General features: G+C 45.9%; 1 protein-coding gene across 1 annotated transcript in view; it reads right to left on the bottom strand.

The window, feature by feature from the left end:
• Positions 1-22,149, bottom strand: part of LOXHD1 (lipoxygenase homology domains 1) — a 164,620-nt gene that overhangs the window by 112,211 nt on the left and 30,260 nt on the right. The window contains 2 exon segments of the mRNA XM_036064316.1: positions 8,483-8,631; positions 15,613-15,711. Of these exon segments, the coding sequence (XP_035920209.1) occupies positions 8,483-8,631; positions 15,613-15,711 (248 nt within the window).

The following is a 22,149-nucleotide window of genomic DNA, read 5'->3' as shown; positions in this document are numbered from 1 at the left end:
AGTCAATGACAAAGGTCTGAGGCTTCAGCCCGCCTCCTAACCCCCTTTACTCTGGCTCCCACAAAGTTGGAAAAGCAGAGTGAAGGAAAACAGGACTTTGTTTATCAGAGAAGCTATCAAGCCTACTAATAAACCTTGGCATACAGATTCACCATCTCTGTCTTTCAGTGTTCACAGACTGGCGTACCAGTCACGGTTTCAAGAGCGAGAACACCACCCTCACAGCTCATCATCAATACCACCCTCACAGTTGTCATCAATAAAGGGCCCCCTACTGGCCTGGTGTCTGATGGAAATTCCTCACCTGAGAAGTTGAGCTAATCCGAGAAATAGAACGTGTATCATTAACTACCTCTACAAGACAAAACTAGCTGAGCCACGAAGGAAAGAGACAATATTTGAATACATTTTTGGAAAAATTAGATTTTCCAAAATATTAAATACAAAGAAGGGCCAAGAGAGATGATGAGAGGTTAAATACTGGTGCAGAAAGTATCGGAGTCCATGAACAGGTCTTAAACTTTTCTAGGGGTGCCTGGGTGAAGCGTCCGACTTCAGCTCCGGTCATGATCTTGCGTGGCTCATGAGTCCGAGCCCTGCGTCAGGCTCTGTGCCAACAGCTCAGCTCGGAGCTGGGAGACTGCTTGGGATTCTCTGTCTCCCTCTCTCTCTTCCCCTCCCTTGCTTTGTCTCTCTCTCTCTCTCTCAAAAATAAACATTAAAAAAATTATAAAAAATTGAAAAAAACCTTTTCTAGATGCATATTAAAATATGTAAACAATTATTCATCAAAACTTTTGGCCCCAAGGTCTACAAGATGAGGCTGGAGGAAGCTGGCTCCCGGGGAGCAGGGTATCTGGGAGCACGTCTGGTAGCAGACGGTGATCCTTCAGTGGGCAGGAGCAGAGAAGGGGAGGCAGGGAGGGAAATGACCACGCGCCGACTGCCACACGTAAAGACTGTACAGGGGTGTGTGTGTGGGGGGGGGGGGGGTAGTGGGTTCTCTCAGAAGCGTCCTGGCCTCTGCTGGGTGGGTTGTGGCTCACTTATGACCCTGATGCTTAGACGGTCATAACCAAGAGCCCCTTCCGAGGGAGGAGTGAGCGGCTTTCCCACTTCCGTTTACAAGTTGCCCACACACCTCTGGGATTTCATGGAGTTCCTTTCAAGACTCCAGGACATGTCAGGAATGGTTTTCGTAAGAGAATGAAATGGTGGTGTTCCCTCCAGACCACTGTTACCCAGATCCTGTTGTTGTGGTGGCGACCGCTGTAAAATAGGACTGGGGAAATAGAAACGCCCCTCACCATGACTGATAGAAGCACATACTTGGAGGCAGGAAAGGGGAGAGAGAGAGAGACAGACACTGTGTGTGTGAGAGACAGACAGACAGTCAGAAGCAATGACCTAATAAAAAGCAAGAACCATTATCTCCTGGAGGAATACTCTCCATGGGCAGAAAGCCCCCAGGCAGCGCTGGCCCTTCTGAGAGGCAAGAGGGCAAGCAGGGGTCACGAGCCCCCTGGGAGATGAGGCCACAGCCAGAGAAGACCTGTCCACAGTGGAACTCACTGTCTTCAGCAGCCACAAGGACACAGCAGAGTCATAAGATCGGACCAGCCAATGGTAAAAGTAGCTTATTCTTCTACCCCAAAGAAGAGGAGGAAAAGCAGGGGTCATTTCTTCCCTATTCTTCCCGATGGTTTAGAGATACACTCAGATGATCCAGGGCCTTGGGGCCTTCATTTCCGCCCCACCCTGCAAGGTAAACGTGCCCGTGGGAGCACATGGCATGGGTCCTGGAGTCAGTAGATTTTTAGATCGATGGGGAGTGTCACGTATGATTCATGACAGCTCTCCCTGCTCTACACTGAAAAAATGTGCACCAATTTTATATAACCTATTAGAACAGAGGCCTGTTCTGGGCAGAAGTGAAACCCACACACACAGCAATTTGAGGAGGATGAAGGGTCCCCTCCCTCGCACTCATGCACCAAGGTGCCCGAGATGTGCACAATCTGAGTGGTCCACACAGCGTACCCACTATGTACCAGGCATGAGGGCATGAGGGCAGGCAAAGAATGTTTTCAAGGGGTTTTCAATCTTTCCTTTAAAAATGCATAAATGGGGACACCTGGGCAGCTCAGTCGGTTAAGCATCCGAGTCTTGATTTCAGCTCAGGTCATGATCTCATGGTTCATGAGATCGAGCCCCAAGTCGGGTTCAGCACTGACAGCATGGAGTCTGCTTGGGATTCTCTCTCTCCCTATCTCTCTTCCCCACCCCTGCTTGCGCTTGTGCCCTCTTTCTCAAAATAAATAAAGACTAAAAATGCATATATGTTATCCAGTAAAAGTAACCTGTGACCCATAAGCAGCCATCATCACATTTCAAGAACCACTGGAGAACTGTGGCTTCCTTCCAGAGTTCTAAGATCAAAGGGCAAAGACCAGGTAAGTTCTGACACAGGAGAAAAAAGGAGGAAGACTTTCGGAGTTTATGAACCCACTAAAATAAATCTCAGCGTCTAGCTTGTGGAAAAGCAAATGAATGTTCCTTGGGGGAAACTGAGGCCCACCAAAGGAAGGTGAGATCTTCTCCCTGTCAAGAGGCTATCTTTCCCCATATGGTCCAGGTCTCAGCCATCACACTGAAAAACTATAAAACTATGTCCCATAATATAAATAAGTGTAAATGGCAGCATTTGAATGGTGACAGCCTAGCATTCTCTCCACCCTCTGCACTCCCTCTCTTCTGAGCCCACCCACACACCCCCCACCACCTCAGGCTACTGCTCAGTGAAGGCCTCTGATGGCTTATTATGATCAGGGCCTGCAGTGGTCCTGCCCGCACCTTCCTCCCTAACATGACTTCCCACTTCTCAGTCCTCTGAGCCCTGTGCTCTGGCCCAGATCCACTCGGTATCCCTGCCTCGCCCTCTGGCTCCTCCTCATCTGACCACAGGAGTCCTCCTCCCTGCCCCTCCTGGCAAACCCCTACCCATCTTCATGGCCCAGCTCCAGGGCACCCCTGCTGCCCAGTGAGACACAGCTCACCCCCACCACCTTGGTGTGTTCCTTACTCAAGACTTTTATCTCATCCTGCTTGGCATTAAAGTCATGGTAACTCTGATTTCTACTCTTCAAGCCAGGAAATCTGATCTGATCGACATTACTTTACTTGTGGGACTCTCATGACAGAATGTTCACCGAAAGCTGGATTCTCCCAGAAATTTAGGGGTATATGGGTATAGTAAGTATAATTATTTAGGGATTTGTCTTATTCTTTCAAGAAGAGTGATGCTTGGGGCACCTGGGCGGCTCAGTGGGTTAAGCGCCCGACCTCAGCTCAGGTCATTGATCTTGCAGTTTGTGGGTTCGAGCCCCACAATGGGCTCTGTGCTGACAGCCTGGAACCTGCTTCAGATTCTGTCTCCCTCTCTCTCTGCTCCTCCCCTGCTTGTGCTGCCTCTCTCAAAAACAATAAAGCAAAAAGAGAAGAATGATGTTTATCACAACAGCTGCCGTTGGTAGCCACACAAATGTTTGTTGACTGTTGAGTTTTATCTGGTAACAGAAGGACACACTGAGCTTCCTGATGTCCCTAAGATCAGCTCCATGAGCCTTGGTCTCCTCCTCCTCCTGGAGCCTGTGGTGCGGGCTGCCGTTACACCGCCTACAGCATGCAGCGGGTGATCGATCTCCCGACATGGACGGGCTAACACGTGACGCAGGGGAGGGAGTCCAGACCTGGAGTCCGGAGGACCAGGGTAAGTGCCAGGCTGGCCACTGAAGAGCTGCAAGGCCTTGGGCAAGTCTCTTTACTGCAGCAGATGGACCAAGGACAAGGCCCATTGGAGTGTGACGTGCCATTTTGTGATTGTTGCTCTTCTGAAGTGCTATGACCATCTGAGCTGATCACAGTTGTGGACTAACCCCATGTGAGGGCCCAAGCCATGGGTCGCGGGGCAAGAGCCGGGGGAGGGGAGGATGCCAGCCCCCTATGCTCCAGGAGAGGGTGCAACACAGGGGACAGGGGGTGTTGGTCACCCCAAGGGCCGTACCCCTGGGCTGAGAAGCATATGTGGGCAATTGACTAGAAGGGAGACCACCTGTGAAGTGGATAATTATACTGGCTTTTAGGTTTATCCACCAAGCCCTTGAACGTAAATACCCAAGGAGCAATTGTCCTGTGAAGTCCAAGGCAACCAGCCTGGCAACTCTGAGGAAGAAGGGCACTTTCTGTGCAAGCGTCAAATCTGGAAACTCGGGCAGTTCAGCAGCCCCTTTAACTGGTGTCCCTGGGAAGCTGAGGACCAGCAGATCAGTCCTTGTAAACTGTGGAGGGGCAGCACATGGCCAGAGGTGGGGGAGGCAGAACACTAGAGCTGGCTGTCCCCAGTATGGTGACACAGTGCTTTCCCCCAGCCTCTGGCTTCCGGCTTGCACCCACCCTGCCTGAGATCTAAACCCCTCCTCCCTCTCTTCCTCAGGAAAGTATCAAGTAAATCCAGGCACACTGACCTACGAAGCGCTTAAATTAGTTTCATGTCTTATCCCCAGGAAGCATTTTGGTTTGGCTTAAGTTACAGGAATAGGCTGTCAGGAGTCTTTCAGAAGACCGTGAACCTTTGAGGACACCCACCTTAGCACTGGGGGGGACGGGTGGAGGCCTGCCTTACCAGACCCTGAACTCACCCTGCACACAATACGGCTGCACAGAGAACAACCAATCTAATCCTGAAAGGAGCCAAGTGCTTGGCCTTCTGGTTGAAAATAGTGCCTAATTAGCACATAAGAGGAGAAAAAGAAAGGAAGGAAGCAGGAAGACAAGGAGGGAGGGAAGGTGGGAACATCATTCCAAAGAACCAGAAGAAGGGGAGAACTCTGCAAAGGGCCTCACGCTGGATACAGTACAAGAACTGAGGAGAACACACACGCTTAATGGAATACAAGAAGACTGGTCTTTATGAAATAGGACTAAACATCTTTAAGACAGCAGTGGCTGCGTTGAAAAGGCAAAAGATGATAGTAAAAGGGAACCAGACTAAAGAAGAAAAAATATCAAGGAAACTATAGAGCAGCAAATCTGTCAAGGCTCTCACAATTCTGCAAGCCCTGTACCCAACTCCTCAGAATTTACTGTAAGAAGTAATCCTAGATGTGCATAAATATAAGCTATAAGAATGTTTGTGACAGCACTCTTTATGGTATCAATAATTTTGAGGAAAAGAATGTTCAACAAAAGAAGATTGATTCAATAAGTCATGTTATATCTGTGCATTGAAATACTCTAGGACTAGGGGTGCCTGGGTGGCTCAGTCGGTTAAGCGTCCGACTTCAGCTCAGGTCATGATCTCACAGTTCGTGAGTTAGAGCCCCGCGTCGGGCTCTGTGCTGACAGCTCAGAGCCTGGAGCCTGCTTCAGATGCTGTGTCTCCCTCTCTCTGCCCCTCCCCCGCTCATGCTCGCTCGCTCTCTCTCTCTCTCTCTCTCTCTCTGTCAAAAATAAAAATTTAAAAAAAAAGAAATACTCTAGGACTCATTAACAAATTGCACTGTAAAACCCTCATGTCACTCTATTTAAATAACGTGGGGACATATGCATGTTCTATTTCAAAGTGGAGACACTGCAGCTTGTAAAACACTGTTTATGATATGACCCCATTTTAAAAAATGATACATGTATATTAATTCATAGAAAAATAGCTGGAGGGGACCTGCATCAAAACACGAACTCTGGTCATCTCTGGGTGGTGAAATCGTGATGGTTTAGGTTTACCTTATTTTTTGTTTATTTCTATTTCCTAACCTTTTACAATGAACATGTAAATGTTCCTAACCTTTACAACAAACATGTAAATTCTGAGAAACACTCAGAATTAGAATGGAATGCACACTGGTAGGAGAAGGAAGGGACTGGACAGCACGGCATGGGGGAGCCAATCCAGGACAGGGTGAGGGAATGTGACACGTTCTCCTGGAGTGGAAAGAACAGAAAGTGGAAGGAACAAGAGAGAAGCTGAGAGCTTTGGAAAACAGAGAATGGAGAGCCCGTAAATGGTTAATTGTTACTCCTGAAGAAGAGACCAGAACAAATGCCATCCAAGCCAGAATCTGGCATATAACAGGAGATTCTCTTTTCTGAGCTTACAAATAAATAAATTGTGAATAAATAAATATCCTTTGCATAAAAGTAAAGACTAATCGTGTCCCTGAAAAATCAAAAACAAAAGCAAAAGAAAGGAAGGAACGAAGGAATGAAAGGAAGGAAGGAGGGAAGGAGGATGGGGCATAAATGAACTAACAGACCCCCACAATTTAGACTTATTATAAATATAAAGAAAAAAAAATTCTGCAAGCATCCCGGCTAGAAAAACAAAATAGAACAGATTATCCTGAAAGAAACAAAAATCTCCTTGGCCTCAATATCAAATTTCAGAAGGCAATGGAACGAGATCTATAACACCTTAAAGGAAAAAAAGAAAAAAGAAAAAAATGTTTTCACTCTGCTAAGCTGCCCCTTCCTTTTGCAAAGGGGCCTGTTCTGGCACGAAAACCCACTTCCTTCATGAGGTTTCTGAGAGCACAGAAGTGGGGTGAGTGGGCCCATGTGACCAAGAAGGAACCTGACCTCAGGAGAGGGCAGTTGGAAAACATGTCAAGGCCACACCCAGGCCCCGGGGTGCACCTTGCAGCTCTTTGCACTAACCCTGGGTTTTCACTCAGATGGTCCTTCTTCCCCGGATGAGGGAACTGGGCTTCGAGGCACCTGCTCTGTGCCTCATCCCGGCTGAGGTCACAAACCGCACCTGCCTCCTCTCCCTCCTCCAACCTGGAGAAACACCCCGGCCTCTCATTGGCTATTCTCGTTCTGGACCCCTGCCCCATTTCTTCTCCAATCCAAGCAGCATTTAGCCTCCTAGAACCCTGTTCAGCACCAGGCTGGCTACTCTTACGGCCAAACAAACCCCTTCCTTTCCAAAGGAACCTTGGCCATTCCTCACTTCACCAATTCATGCCCCACCCCACGCCAAGAGCTGGGGAGAGGCCCTCAAAGAACTTCCAGGCTAGTTACGGAGAGGAGTGTGGCAGACATGAGAGGATGCTCTCAGCCCTTTCCCGATCACCTTCTTCTTATAAAGTCTGGAAAGCCAGCCATTTGTCCCAGTTTCCACTGTAGCTAGGTTGGTCACACGACTCATTTCTGGCCAATGAAATGTAGACAAAAGGCCTAAGGAGGACACTGCATCTCTCAAAATAAAGAAAGGCTTGCCAGGAAAAAAAAAAAGTGGTTTTCCCCTTGGGTCTTCCCTTTTCTTCCTGCCTGGAACACACTTAAGATGCCTAGAGGCTCAGCAGCCATCATGTGATCGTGAGGCAACAAGGTAAAGGATGAAAGCCACAGTGCCCAGGATGGTGACACAGCAAGAAAGCAGGTGTCCTAGAAAGCAGCTGCCACATCTGGATTTTGTGTGGATGAGAAGTCTTCTGATAACTGCAGGTCAACCACTGCTGACATTAGAAGTAAATGAAGTTAAGCAATAACAAAACCTCACCTATCAGACAGCCTCATTCTCCATTGTCAAATTGTCTCAAATTGGAAGGGTTTCTGTTTTAAGCGCTAAGAGCTTTTTCAAAATATTTTTCAAAACTATGTTATACAATAACCTTTCCCTATCATTCTGGAATGAGCTGAAATATACTGATAGCCTCATGAAGGGAAGTATCTGCAAAGAGCTGATAGCCCATTTTCTAAGTGACCTCAGACTTCTATGGATTTTCAATTATTTTTTGGCTTTTTCTATCTTCTCTGAGTCCCCATTACAGTTTTCAACAGGCCTACCTAATACAAGGACTCTTTCCCTCTCTAATCTTCTACTTTAGGTTTAAAATTGCAGGCAAGAGTTTGCTAGAAGGGACTGTAAGTGAGCACTAGGCTATGAGAGAGAGTCTGAGGGGGTCTCTCCTTCAAAATCAGGGCAGGGCAAGATAAAGCCAGGGGCATGAGCTCTCCTCACGAGCTCTGAACCTGCTGTTTTAGCTTCCCAGAAGCCTTTTTGCTTTCTTCTTGATTCTTACCATTGTCTTGGGTTGGTGAGACTACAAGGCATCTAAGATGCAAGGCAACAGCCCAAGATAAGTCACAAGAAAGCTTATGATTAGGGACCAACAAATGCTCTAAGCAGGCAGGGTTATAAACATTCACAGGAGGGAGAGGTTCCGGTGGGCAAGTCAGGGAGGGCTTCACGGCAGAGTCTTGAAGGATGATCAGGCCCTGGTTACATTCCGATGGGAGACCTGGGCTTTCTGGGAAGGGGGTAATGTGGGCAGGGTCGGGCAGTATGGTTGGCCAGCAGGCTTAGGTAGAAGAGTGGAGACAGACAGACCAAGAGAGGGAAGTCAGGGCTGAAATATACCCTCTGAAGAGCCAGAATTCCCCCTCCCAGGCCACAGGAACCACAGACAGGCAGTGAACCTACCTTGGACAGGAACCAACCTGCAGACCCGCCCTTGTTGTTGTGGCCAATATTGATCTTCATCAGCTGCCCCAGATCGGGAGCATCCAGTGTGAACTTGTCTTCAGCTCCCCTCTCAAAGTTGTCCTTTTCATTTTCCAGCCTACGCTCCCCTGTACACACACACACAGGCAAGAAACTTACAAAGGAGACCCGAAGAGGAGAAAGAGCCAATGGTCTGCCCACTGAAGGTAGTCTCAAAAGTCAATAAGGCGGGGAGGCTGGCAGGCAGGGTGGGGGGCAGGTGGTACATAGGTACTTTCTGTACTTGCACCCACTTTTGCCGTGAACCTAAAACTACTCTAACAACAGTGTTAATTTTTTTTTTTTTAAGTCAACAAGAATAGCTTTACCCTGAGATCTCTGGGCTCTGTAAATCTCTTGTGGCAACCTCCAGTCAAGCTTGTCCTGTGTGTGGCTTGTGCCCAGGTCCCATAACTGGGCTTCTGATTTCTATCTTAGTCTGGAGTTCCCATCCTGGTAACCACATGTGTACCCCCATCCCTGCAGCTGAGGCCCTGCCTGGCTTGTACCAGTTGCTTGTCCCAAACTGGGAGCACAACCATGGAAGTTGGTCCAGGATTGTGCTGGGACCCTGACAGCCGACACACTTCCTTAGGCCTGCCTCCTTTTCTGGAAAACAGGACGGCCACCATCAGACACATTAGTTTCACATAGATTTTTTTTTTCTTTTCTATTTGTCACCACAATCTGCGAGGGGGTATTATTAATTCTGTCTTGTGGATGAAGAAACAAGCTTGGAGAACTGAAATTACATGTCAGAAGTCACACTGGGTGATAAGCACGTCATTAGGATCCATTCTAACCTGTTCTTTCTGCTTTTCAATTTTCCATTATTATGTTCCCAAGCTTACATATTAACCCTTATGGCCCCACCTAAGCACCAGCTCCGTGCTGATGCCATCCATTCACCTTCTCTTCTAAAATTTAATTCTTTAAATCTTTCTACGTTTTAAATGGCAAAAACTCAAAACCGTACAGAAAGTAGTATAAAACATCTGTAGAGGGGTGCCTGGTTGGCTCAGTCGGTTGAGCCTCCAACTTCGGCTCAGGTCCTGAGTTTGAGACCCACCTCGGGCTCACTGTTGTCAGTGCAGAGCCTGCTTCGGATCTTCTGTCTCCCTCTCTCTCTCCCCCTCCCCCACTCATGCTCCCTCTCTCTCTCTCAAAAATAAATAATTTTAAAAACAAAAAAAAAGGAAGACATCTGTACACCCACTGCCCAGATTTCAGAGGCAGAACAGATGCTAACACTTTGTCTAATTTGCTTTAGACCTTTCTCTGTCTTGAAGAGATAACTGGTAAGTCTACAGTCTCACTGGCCATCCTGCCTTCCCCCGCCTTCTCCCTCCCCTAAATAAACACTATCCACAAGCAATATGTATCGTCCCCGTGAATTTTTGTTTGCACACGGAGGTATTCATAAAGAAAACGTGCTATTTTTGCATGTTTTAGAATTTACATAAATAACATCGCAGTGCATATCTCTCTGTCTCAGGTTCCTCATCTATATAGTGGGGATAATGGCACCACCACACAGGGTCCTGTTGTGAGGATGAACTGAATTGGTAAACACTAAACACTGCTGGTGACACCCACCCATGGAAAGTGTTACGTTAGTGATGGAGGCTGTTGCTATCGCTCTCTAATCATCCTACCATCGTCATCAACATACCCTGTGCAACTGACTTTCCTTTCAGTTGATATTATGCTTTTGAGATTACCCTGTTGATGCTGGTAGCTTGAGGTCATTTGCGGAACTGCTATATAAAAGTCATTGAATAAAGAAAATACTATTAATGTTTCTTCTGCTGATAGACATTTTGGTTGTGCCTGGTTTTTTGCTATTGTAAACAGCGCTGAAATGGACTCTTTCATAACTGCCTTCTGCTGCATTTCTGTGACAAATGCTCTGAGTGGACACCTACAAAGAGTCGCTGGGTCCTGGGGTGTGCTCACCTTTGGTATATTAGATATTGTAAAATTACCTTCCAAAATGCTTGTACATCAATTATCACCAGCAGTGTATTCAGGGTCCCATTCCCCACAATCATCATTAACATATATACTTAAAAAGTTTATATCAATATATATACCATAGTATCTCATTGTGATTTTAATTTATATTCTCTTGATTATGTGGAGAGATTATAATATATACTGTTCATATACATATATATATTTGGGGGGGGGAGATATACCCATATATGTTGGCCATTTAGATCCTGCTCTTCTGTAATTTTTTCTGTTCATATATTTTATATTCTTTATTACCTCTCCTCTGTCTATGGTGTCTTTTATCATACAGACACTTTTTTTTTTAATTTTTTTTTCAACGTTTTTATTTATTTTTGGGACAGAGAGAGACAGAGCATGAACGGGGGAGGGGCAGAGAGAGAGGGAGACACAGAATCAGAAACAGGCTCCAGGCTCCGAGCCATCAGCCCAGAGCCTGACGCAGGGCTCGAACTCACGGACCCTGAGATCGTGACCCGGACCGCGAGATCATGACCTGGCTGAAGTCGGAGGCTTAACCGACTGCGCCACCCAGGCGCCCCTTTACAGACACTTTTTTTGTTTTAGTAGACTTTCTAAATATTTTCCTTTGTTGTTTGTGCTTTTAGTGAATAGTTCAAGAAACTCCATCCTAAATTGAAATTCAAAAGACATGCTCTTAAAGTTTCTTCTAAAAATTTCATAGTGTTGCTTTTACACATGTAAGTCTGTAGCCCATCTGGAAGTTACCTTTGTGTATGGTGAAAGGTAAAAAGATTTAATTTTATCTTTCCTCATATGGTAAGACAATTGTTTGCACACCAATAATTGAATATTTCATCCTTTCTTTCTGATTTATAACACTATCTCTCTGTGTGGGTCTAGACTCTATTCTGTTTCACTGGTTTGTTTCTCCTTCTATCAATACCACACTGTTTTAGTTTTTAGAGATCTGTGGTATCTTTTAGAGATCAGAGTAAATACCCTCACTTATTCATATTGTTAATATTATTTTCCTTATTCAAAATAGTCTTGGAAATAGCCCTTATGGATGGCAATTTTATTAGCAGCTTAAACTGTGGGATATTGCCTTTTGGAAATGTAACTGAAATTGCATTGCATTCATAGGCTAATCTGGGAAAATTTGACTTCTTAATGAATTTGAGACCATTCTCCTCCACGAGCATATTTTTCTGTTTAAATATTCTTGTATATCCTCAAGTAAATATTTATATTCTTTACAGAAAGCTCTTTTTGTTAGTTTTTCTTAGGCACCTTATAATTGCCATTGTAAGGTGCTATTAGGCACCTTAATATTGCTATTATTTTTAAATTAAATGTTTGCTTGTTGTTTCTATTAAGATTTATCTATTAATCTTGTACCCAGCATCTTTATTAAACTTTCTCTCCCATGGTTCTGATCATTCTCCTGAATTTTATAGTTGATTATTTTTCATGAAAGTTAAAATTTGTTTCCAAATGGACTGAGAGGTTGGAGTTTCTTCTAATTTTACTGACTGTGATCAAAGAATCTTGTCTCTGTCTTATTGCTTAATTTCAGTTTGTTAAGATATGCTTTGTGGTTTAGTATGTGGTCATTAAGTGCTTGAAAAGAATGTGTATTCTCTACCAGTTGGACACAGGAATCTACATAGATCCAGTAGATCAAGCTTATTAACTGTGTAGTTAAAGTCTTCTGTATCCATACTAAATTTTTATCCATTTTACTTATCAGTTATTGAGAGTGATGTATTAAAATCTTCCATTATACTTACGCATTCGTCAAGTTTCTTCAAGAACTTAGTTAATTTCTGTTTCCCATATTTTGGGAATATGCTGTAAAATTTATAAGCGTTCATAATTATTACATCTTGTAGGTTCATTGTTCCTTTTGTCATTGTCCGACATACTTTTACTTCTCACAAAGTGGTTTCTGCCTTAAAGTTTAACTTGACGAATAATAATATGGCTACACAACCATCTTCTGTGTTATTGACATGCTCTTGACACATGTCATTCAGTTTTATTTATTCTCAGCCCTTCGGCATCACATGTTTAAGCTGGATTTTTCTTTCTTTTCATTTAATATGAAAACACTATCCTTTCAATGATGAGTTTAGTTTATTTGTATTTATTGTGATTATTATACATTTACTTTTTTTTATGATTGGCCATTCTTTCTCTTTGTTCCCCTTTCCTCATTTCCTGCCTTCTCTTGCATTTTATTGAGGCTTTATTCTCTTTATTCCCTCTATTGGTTTAGAAGTTACACATTTTGTATTGGGGGGGGGCATGGGTACTTTTACAATTTTAATATGCATACTGGACTCACTGAGGTCTAAAGTTCATCAATGTCTCTACTCTCCTATCACTTGGGGAATGAACTGTGGCCAAGAACCTAATTATGATTTAACTTTCATTATCCACCTTCCTTAAGATTACTGTGTTTGAGGGGCGCCTGGGTGGCGCAGTCGGTTAAGCGTCCGACTTCAGCCAGGTCACGATCTCGCGGCCCGTGAGTTCGAGCCCCGCGTCGGGCTCTGGGCTGATGGCTCAGAGCCTGGAGCCTGTTTCTGGTTCTGTGTCTCCCTCTCTCTCTCTGCCCCTCCCCCGTTCATGCTCTGTCTCTCTCTGTCCCAAAAATAAATAAACGTTGAAAAAAAAAATTTAATAAAAGATTACTGTGTTTGAGTATTTTGGGTCCACATTTTCTCATGCCGTAATGATAGTCATTATTAGAATTGTTTACTACAGTCAGTGCTTGCTTACCTTTGTCACATAATTATCAATAGTTTTGCTCACTTTCTTCCCTGCTTTACCTGTCTTGTGGGCATGATTTCCTTTTTCTTTTTACTATTTTTTTAATGTTTTTTCATTTTTTTTAATGTTTATTTTTGAGAGAGAGTGTGTGCACAGAGTGCGAGCGGTGGAGGGGGAGAGAGAGAGGGAGACAGCACAGAGCTGTCAGCACAGGGCCCAAGTGGGGCTCAAACCCACAAACCGCGAGATCATGACCTGAGCCAAAGTCGGATGCTTAACTGACTGAGCCACCCAGGTGCCCCAGATTTCCTTTTTCTTAAAGCATATTCTTCAGTGGCTGCTTAAGTCTATGAGTGGTAACTATTTCTCTTTGTTTGCAAGGCAATTCATTAATTTTGCCCTCCCTCTGGAATGATAACCTAACTGGATCTAGAGTTCTAGGTTGATATATATTCTTGCTCAGAACGCTAAAGCTATTATTCCATGAACTTATGACCTTGTGTAGGTAGCAGACAGGAATTTGCTATCAACCTAATTGTTTCTGTGGAAGAGAATCTGCCAAATCTGGTTACTTTTAAGATCTTTCCCTTTGCCTTTGGTTTTACCACAATGTATCTAAATGTGGATTTGTTTTCATTCATGCTGCTCACTGATTCCTTCTGTTACTTTAATCTGAAAATCCGTATCTTTGCTCAATTTTGAAAAAGTTTCAGCCATTATCTCTTCAAATATATCCTCTTGCTTATTCTATGGGTTCTCTATTTGGAACTCCTGTTCAACATCTATCACAACTTACTCTGTCCTACATATCTCATGACCTCTCGTTTATATTTTCCAACTCTTTATACCTCTGCTATATCTGAGTATTTTGCTCTTATTTGTGTTACAGTTTATAATCTCTATTCAGGGTTTCTAATTGTGTTGCCTAGCACATCCATTAAGTGTTTATATTTGGTAACTACATTTTCATTTTCTATATTTCTGTTTACTATATTTTTCATGGGGCCTTTTTATTTTCTTCCATTGTTTTGTTCATGTCTCTAGTCCATTTAAACATTCTTCAACTATAGTTTTTCTCAGATTACTCTATTATCTGAAATTCTGCAGGATTTAATCTGTTGTGTCCGCTGATGTTTAGTCATGGTGGATTATGTCCTTGACTGTTTGGTAATTTTGGAAAGTGAAGTCATCTCCAGTACCTTATCTTTGGGAATGTTATATAATGCTTCTGTAAACTCCCAAGGGTATTACTGGCACGGAACCAATTTTGTGTCCTTTGGGGAAGTGGGGGTTCCCAAATCACACCTGTAGTGTAAAATCGGAAGTCAAGCCCACATGTATGCAAGCAGGAGGTATCGATTTCTCAGCAACTGTCTTTTCAATCTAGAGCTCTTGCAGAGATAAGGTTACTGTACTGATGAGCAAATTTTTTCCTGGCCTATTTTTTCACTGAAGATGTTCCTGTGAACTTTCAGGGCTCCTGGCTTTATATGCGGTTCTAATTTTGCCTGTCTTGCTTCATGCAGGACGAAATCTCATTTTCTGACCCCAAATGGGGATGACAATCTAGCCTGTAGATAACTGAACATGAAAGGTCCCTCCTTCCAAGAGCCACAGCACCAATTCAGAGCTAATACTTTGGTTTTGAGCTCCCTCTTCATTTCTGGCACCTGGAGATTTCTCTTCTCCTCTTATAAGCTCAGCAATGCATTCTGAATTCTTTAATACATTGTGTCCAAAGTTCACACCTCGGTAGATTTTCTGACTCCTCTGTTATTTCATAAAATTGGAAGAAGCAGGAGAGACTCTCCATCCCAGTTCTACTGGCCTGAATGGTCTCCCAACACCTGCAGCCATGTCTGTGTCCTCAGCTCTTGCTTCACCCATGAAGCCAAGTCTAATTCTATCCCCTGATCCCATTCTGGTCTGCATCAAGCCAGTGCACTGAATCAAGCCATGCCCAGCCACATTCAAAATATAACTCAAGATGGAGCTTAAGGAGGTTAGGAAAGTAACAGTTGAGCTCCCTGATGGAAGTAAAGCTTGGGTCTGTTCTTGTCTAGGATGAAGGACAATTTTAAATAGACCCGAACCCAAGAACACCTTATTCTGAAAACACATCACACACATACATTTTACAAGATGAGCACCTTGCTGTCCAGGGAAGGCTGTGACAAACCACACCACAGGCAGAATTATTGCTCAACAGAAGAGACTTGGAGCTGCCTTCCTCTGCCAGGAGTCGGGCCGGGGGGGGGAGCCCAGCTAAGAAGCAGAACTGGGCACAGCTAGGGAAGAGAGGATTTCAAACCCATTACCCGTGTCTCCATACTCTCCGAAGATATTGATGACGACATCAGCATCGGTCCCTGCACCAATGACATCACCAGTGTATACCTTGACTTCATACTTGTTACCTGGGAATGAGGACAGAGAAAGCCCCAGCTCATTAGGATCTCGAGAAAGAAGAACAAAGGCCCCAAGGCAGCTACCATATCACCTACCCTTCCCTCCAGCAATACAGGAAGTGTCACCATCGCTGTCAAAAACAGAGCAAGAAACAAGTTGCCTGACATTGGTTCCAAATGGTCATTGCTAGTATATACGTGTATCAAATCAATACATCGCACACTTTAAACTCACACAATGTTATATGTCAGTTATATCCCAATAAAGCTGGAAAGAAAAGAAAAGTCAAATGGTCACTGCTAAAGCTAAACGGTGTGCAGAGCATAAATCAGACGTAGAGGAAACTTCTGTTTTCATACTGCCTTGGGATGCAAGAATCAGCCCAAATGCCACACTGAACCAGACCACCAGCCAATCTCCCCTGGATATTGAAATGCTTCTTACTGGGCCCACTGCACATCTACTCTGCCTTCTCCAATCTGTTCTCCACATACATCACAGTGTAAAAATTACTTGGGGAAAATACATTCTGCATGTGAAAATCAAATCTATATGTAAACTGTCAGGGCCATAACCAATGCAAAGACTAGGGCACCAAGAGTAGCTAGCGCATGCGTGCTTCGTGGTTACCTTACTTAAAGATCTGTATCGCTTCTTCTATCTTTCCCCCAATCGCTGAGCGGAAACCCATGCACTGTAACCCACAAATGCCTCAGCCTTGCCCAAGGCCTTGTAGGGGAGATGGGCTCACTGTAAACTTCACCAACATGCTGAGCCCACCTAGGTCTCCCCAGCTGGAGCCCGCCTTAGGATGGGGAGCAAAGGACAGGCGCCGGTGTGTGTATGGGAAGGAAGACTCCTCTAGACTTTCTTTGGGTCCCAACGATTCTGAGGGCTAAGGCAATTTTCCTTTCCCTCCTCCCTTCCTTCAAAGACTTTCTATTTTTTATGTAGAAGAATTTTGTTCAGATTTCTTACTCCCAATACGTGAAGTTAATAAAAATTAGAGGTGTTTCACTAACTCAAAAAGGTATCTGTACCCTCACGTTTACTGCAGCATTCCTTATGATAGCCATGACATGGAAAAAATCTAAGTGTCCATCCATGGAAGAATAGATAAGGAAGTTGTGTTATAACTGTTACAATGGAATACTATTCCGCCATGAACAGCATTCCAAGAAGAGAATCTTGACATTTGCAACAACATGAATGGAGCTTGAGGGCATTTTGCTAAGTGAAAAAAGCCTGTCACAGAAAGACAAACATAGCATGATTCCACTGATAGTGGAATCTAAAAACCAAACAACAAAAACACCCCACAAATCCCCAAAACAAAAATAAAAAAGAAACAACCCAAATTCATAGATACAGAGAACAGATTGGTGGTTACCAGAGGTGGGGTATAAGGGGGTGTGCAAAATGGGTGAAGGGAGTCAAAAGGTACAAACTCTGGGGCTCCTAGGTGGCTCAGCCGGTTACATGTCTGGCTTGGGCTCAGGTCATGATCTCACGGTTCGTGAGTTTGAGCCCCGTGTTGGGCTCTGTGCTGACAGCTCAGAGCCTGGAGCCTGCTTCAGATTCTGTGTCTCCCTCTTTCTCTGCCCTTCCCTTACTCGTGCTCTGTCTCTCTCAAAAATAAATGAGGGGTGCCTGGGTGGCTCAGTCGGTTGAGCGTCCAACTTCGGCTCAGGTTGTGATCTCACAGCTCCTGAGTTTGAGCCCCGCGTCGGGCTCTGTGCTGACAGCTCAGAGCCTGGAGCCTGCTTTGGATTCTGTGCCTCCCTCTCTCTTTGCCCCAACCCACTCACATTCTGTCTCTGTCTCTCTCAAAAATAAATAAACCCCCACGATCTCGCGGTCCGTGAGTTCGAGCCCCGCGTCGGGCTCTGGGCTGATGGCTCAGAGCCTGGAGCCTGTTTCCGATTCTGTGTTTCCCTCTCTCTCTGCCCCTCCCCCGTTTATGCTCTGTCTCTCTCTGTCCCAAAAATAAATAAACGTTGAAAAAAAAAATTAAAAAATAAATAAATAAATAAATAAATAAACCTTTAAAATAAATAAATAAATAAATAGGTGAAAACATTAAAAAAAACATTTTTTTTTTTTAATGTACCAACTCAGGGCACCTGGGTGGCTCAGTCACTTAAGTGTCTGACTCTTGGTTTTGGCTCAGGTCATGATCTCACAGTTACATGAGTTCAAGCCCCACATTGGGCTCTGCACTGAGTGTGGAGCCTGCTTGGGATTCCCTCTCCCTCTCTCTGCCCCGTCCCACTCACACTGTGTGTCTCTCAAGATAAAAAAAAAAAAAAAAAAAAAAAAAATTAAAAAAAAATAAATTAAAATTTTAAAAAAGGTACAAACTCCCAGTTATAAGGTAAAGAAATCATGACATGGGATGTACAGCATGGCAACTATAATTAATAACACTGCATTGCATATGTGAAGTTACTGAGAGAGTAGATGTTAAAAGTTCTTATCACAAAAGTCGTAATTATACGTGGTGATGGCTATTAACTAGACTTGGGTGATTATTTCACAATATGTACACACATCAAATCACTATTTCGTATACCTGAAACAAATATAATGTTTCATGTCAATTACACCTCAATAAAAACAAAATAGAACTGTTTTAATTGAGGCCCAGAGTTCCAGCCCCTCTACCCACGGCCTCCTTGGGGCCTTCCCTGATGTCCTAGCCCCCTGGGCCTTTCTCCCCTGAATTCCTTGGTTCTGCTATGTTGTCTGTGCCGATGATTTCCAAGTTCACCAAGGACTGCCTTGTGCAGTCTGGTGTTTCCTGCAGGTGAGGCTTCTAAGATTTTCAGGAATTTACAAGAGGTCTGAGGCGGGACTTCCTTTTCACATATGGCTCCCCCCACACACGTTCCCTAGCACAGTGCTGGGCACATACTAGAGCCTCACTAAGTGTATCAGAAAACAACTTGAGTCGAACTTCATAAAGCTCAAAGTCCTGGGGAAGTTGCTCAGTGCAAAGGAGTGAGAGGTGGGGGCGATAAGGAGAAAACCTAATTTCACTCCAACCCCATCTCGAATCCTGCCCCGCCTCTGCCATCTAGAGACAACACGACGCAGAATGTGGCAGGGCACCCATAGAGGACACCCTCCGACATACGCCACAGCCCTGAAGGCTGATCTTTAACCTGCTGAGAACCTGAGCCAGGAGGCAGTGATTCTCCCCTCAAACCTCACTCGGTGGGACCCATCACAAGAGAGGGAAGACCCTCCAATCCTGTCCCCAACTGAAGATCTCCGAGATTCTCACCCCGCCCCCCGCCTCGGATCCCCATGAAGCCCCCCTGAGATGGGAGGCAGAACCATGGTCTTCAGAAGAGGTCAGACTCAGGCAACCCCGAGGTCAGTGGCTTGAAATCTGGGCCATATTTAGGCTAGCTTGCTGACAAGGCAATTTCCAGGTTCCCTCCCCCCACCCCCCACCCCCCACCCCCACCCCCGGAAGCTCCTGAGACACACGGCTGTGAAGAACCAAGAAGGCCTTGGCCGTGTCCAGCCGCCCCTGCTCCTGATCATCTTTCAAGTTGCAGAGGCCCCTGGCTGCGGGGTTGTTCTCTCCTCTCCTGGTTGGCAGGGTCTCTGAGAACCATTCATTTTGGCTCACATCCTTTCTCAGGTCCAGTCTGGGGCTCACTTCACACGGAAGCAAGTCCCCTCTGCAGGGTGACAAGATGCCCAGGGCCCCCTGGCTGGTGATACCAGGGGGGTGGGGGAGGCGCTAAAGGCCACCGCTGAGCATCAGTCAGTCAGAGGGCAAGAGGACGCCAGACAGCACTGGGCACAGGGCAGCAGGAGAAAGGATGAGGGGGGATAGGGGAGCACTCAGGGCAGGAGTAGCAGACATTCTGCATCATTCCAAAAGGCAGAATTAGACTTAGCACTTGAATTATAAAGAAAGATATTTTAGCTCACCAAAAGAAACGTTTTCTAATACCTGGGGCTATCCAACAAAGGCATGGGATGCCCTTGGGGGAAGTGAGTTTCCCATCCCTAGAGACATCTAAGCAGTCACTTTGTGACAAGCACTTTGGTGGAGAGCCATCTGTCAGGGAGGCTGTAAAGAAAATGCCAGAGGTGAGAGAATGTGAGAACACTAAGGGTCCTTTTCAATCTGCAATTCCATGACATTTGACCAGGAAAGGCAGCCTGCAGACTAGAGAGAGAAGCCAAGAGATGGAGGGGGCCCCTCAAAGTACAGGGGAGGTGCCCGAGGCTGGTACAGGCAGGCCTGGGGAGCAGGACCCTATGCAGGGTTTAGGGAACACACAGCATCCCAGTCCCAGGGAAGTCCAGAGAAGGAGTCATCAGGGCTGGAATGAGGCAATGTAGGAGACAAGCCAAGGGTGGAAGGAGCTTCCAGAACTCTCTGGCTGAGGTGGACAAAGGGCCCAAGCCCAGGGGTCAGAAAGTCAGCTGAACAGAATGCAGTAGGAAATCGGTTCTGGAATAAGGCTGGGCTGTTCTCTCACCTCTGCAGAACTCTCTATGGCAAGATGGGGCCCCGGTTCTCCACATAGTTGGCTGAGTGAGAAGCAAGACACCCCCCCCCCCCGCCATGTGCCAGATGACCTCTGACCACACTGGGGAAAGGCTGAGGGCTGCAGCGGGGCAGGCAAGGCACACCTCACAAAACCACTCTGTAAAAGGCCCCGAAGACAGACAATGAGCCTTATTATATTACTGTTCTCCTGCTTTTCGTCCACATTTCCTCTTCAAGCAGAACCCCCATACTATCTGATTTGCCATTTTCCAAACAAGGCCGAGGGCCCAGCGCCAACCCGAAATTGTGATTAAATGCATATACAGTGGAAAGAGCAAGACGGGATAAAAGCAGGGCTTCATTCTCTCCCGGCTGCCAGACTGTCAGCACAGTGCATCAAGCCTTCCTCCCAAGTGGTCACGAGAGCCCCCCAGTTCCCCGTGATCAGAATTTCAATGAGCACAAACTTGCAATTCTGGTCACAAGTGGGTTTTTATGTGTTGAATTCACCCCTTGGATCTGGTGATCCATGTGAGAGCAAAATGCCCATATGTGAAATGTGGCTGCCTTCCTGGCGAGAGCAACAGGGCCAGAGGGAAAGGTCCGAGGCCAGTAGAAATCCCCGCCCCGGGGGCCAGAAGGGAACAAGGCAGGACAGAGAACGGGGATGGGAGGAAGGACTTGAAGGAGGACGGGCCAGGACTGGCCCACCTTCTAGGGCAAAAAATAGGCAACAGTCACCCAGGCCTTGCAGCTCACGAGGTCCCTGCACGTCCTCGACGACATCTGAGCCGTACAATGGCCACATGATACAGGCAGGACAGATACTGTTGACATTCTCGTTTACAGATGGGGAAACAGAGGCTCAGAGGGCAAGGTGGCTTCCCGGGGGACACACAGCTGCTAAATGATGCAAGAGGGGCTCAAAGCCAGGTCTCCTGCCTCTGAAGTCAGGGCTCTTTTTTAGAGCGTGCCATGGCCTCTCATTCTCTATGTCAGGGGTAGGCAAAACCTGTCCGTAAGGTGCCAGGTGGTAAATATTTTAGGCTTTGCAGGCTGCCCGGCCTCTGTTGCAACTATTCCACTCCGCGGCTGTATCATGAAAGCAGCCCACACGCAATACAGGAGTCTTCCACGCCTTCCCCACGCCCCCCACCGCCACTTCCCTGCAGGGCCAGTCCAAGACCCCTGGAGGATGCCTGCAACCCTGACACGGAACCCTTTATAAACTAGGTTTTCTCCTATCCATACATACTGTGACACAGTCTGACTTCTAAAGTAGGCACAGTAAGAGTTTACCAACAGTAACTAATCGTGTTACGACCGTAATAATACGCGGTAGTAACAGTGAGGTGAACGCGGTCTCCCTCTCTCAAAATTCCTTCCTGCCCTGTACTCACCCTTCTCCTGAAGATGGGGGAGGACAAGAGCTGCGTGATGACGAAGGGAAGAGAACGACGCATGTTACACTACTACTCACCTTCCGACCCTGGATCAGAGCGAGGATCATCCGCTCGCTCCGGATGCGGGTTCACCTAGAGAAACTCAAACGGCGGGAAGGGAAACGCGGCAGCTACGACGCTACGTAAAAACTACGTCAGCAAAGGGGCGTGGCCTTGTGCCATAAACTTTGTGGGCAGCAGACCTCGGAACCTCGTGTAACTTTCCTGTGTCATCAGCTGTTGTTCTTGTTTTAGTTCTTTACAGCCCTTAAAAAATGTAAAACGTCTTTGTTAGCTCCAGATCCTCGCAAAGCTACACCCAGTCGGCCACCGTACTTGTCGTTGGCCACCAGCTGCCCCAGGCTGCCTTGGGCTTTCAGGCCCTCTTCTGTGTGTCTAGGCAGGAACTTCAGGTAACTCTCCGCGCTGCGGCCTGGAACAGGCTCCGAGTGGCTTGGTGCTGCCGCAGGGTAATCACAGCACACTCT

This window comes from Lynx canadensis, chromosome D3, assembly GCF_007474595.2.
Source record: "Lynx canadensis isolate LIC74 chromosome D3, mLynCan4.pri.v2, whole genome shotgun sequence".
Classification (NCBI taxonomy): Eukaryota; Metazoa; Chordata; class Mammalia; order Carnivora; family Felidae; genus Lynx; species Lynx canadensis.
Note: the sequence above shows the minus strand (reverse complement) of the source record. Positions and strands in the feature narration are given on the sequence as shown.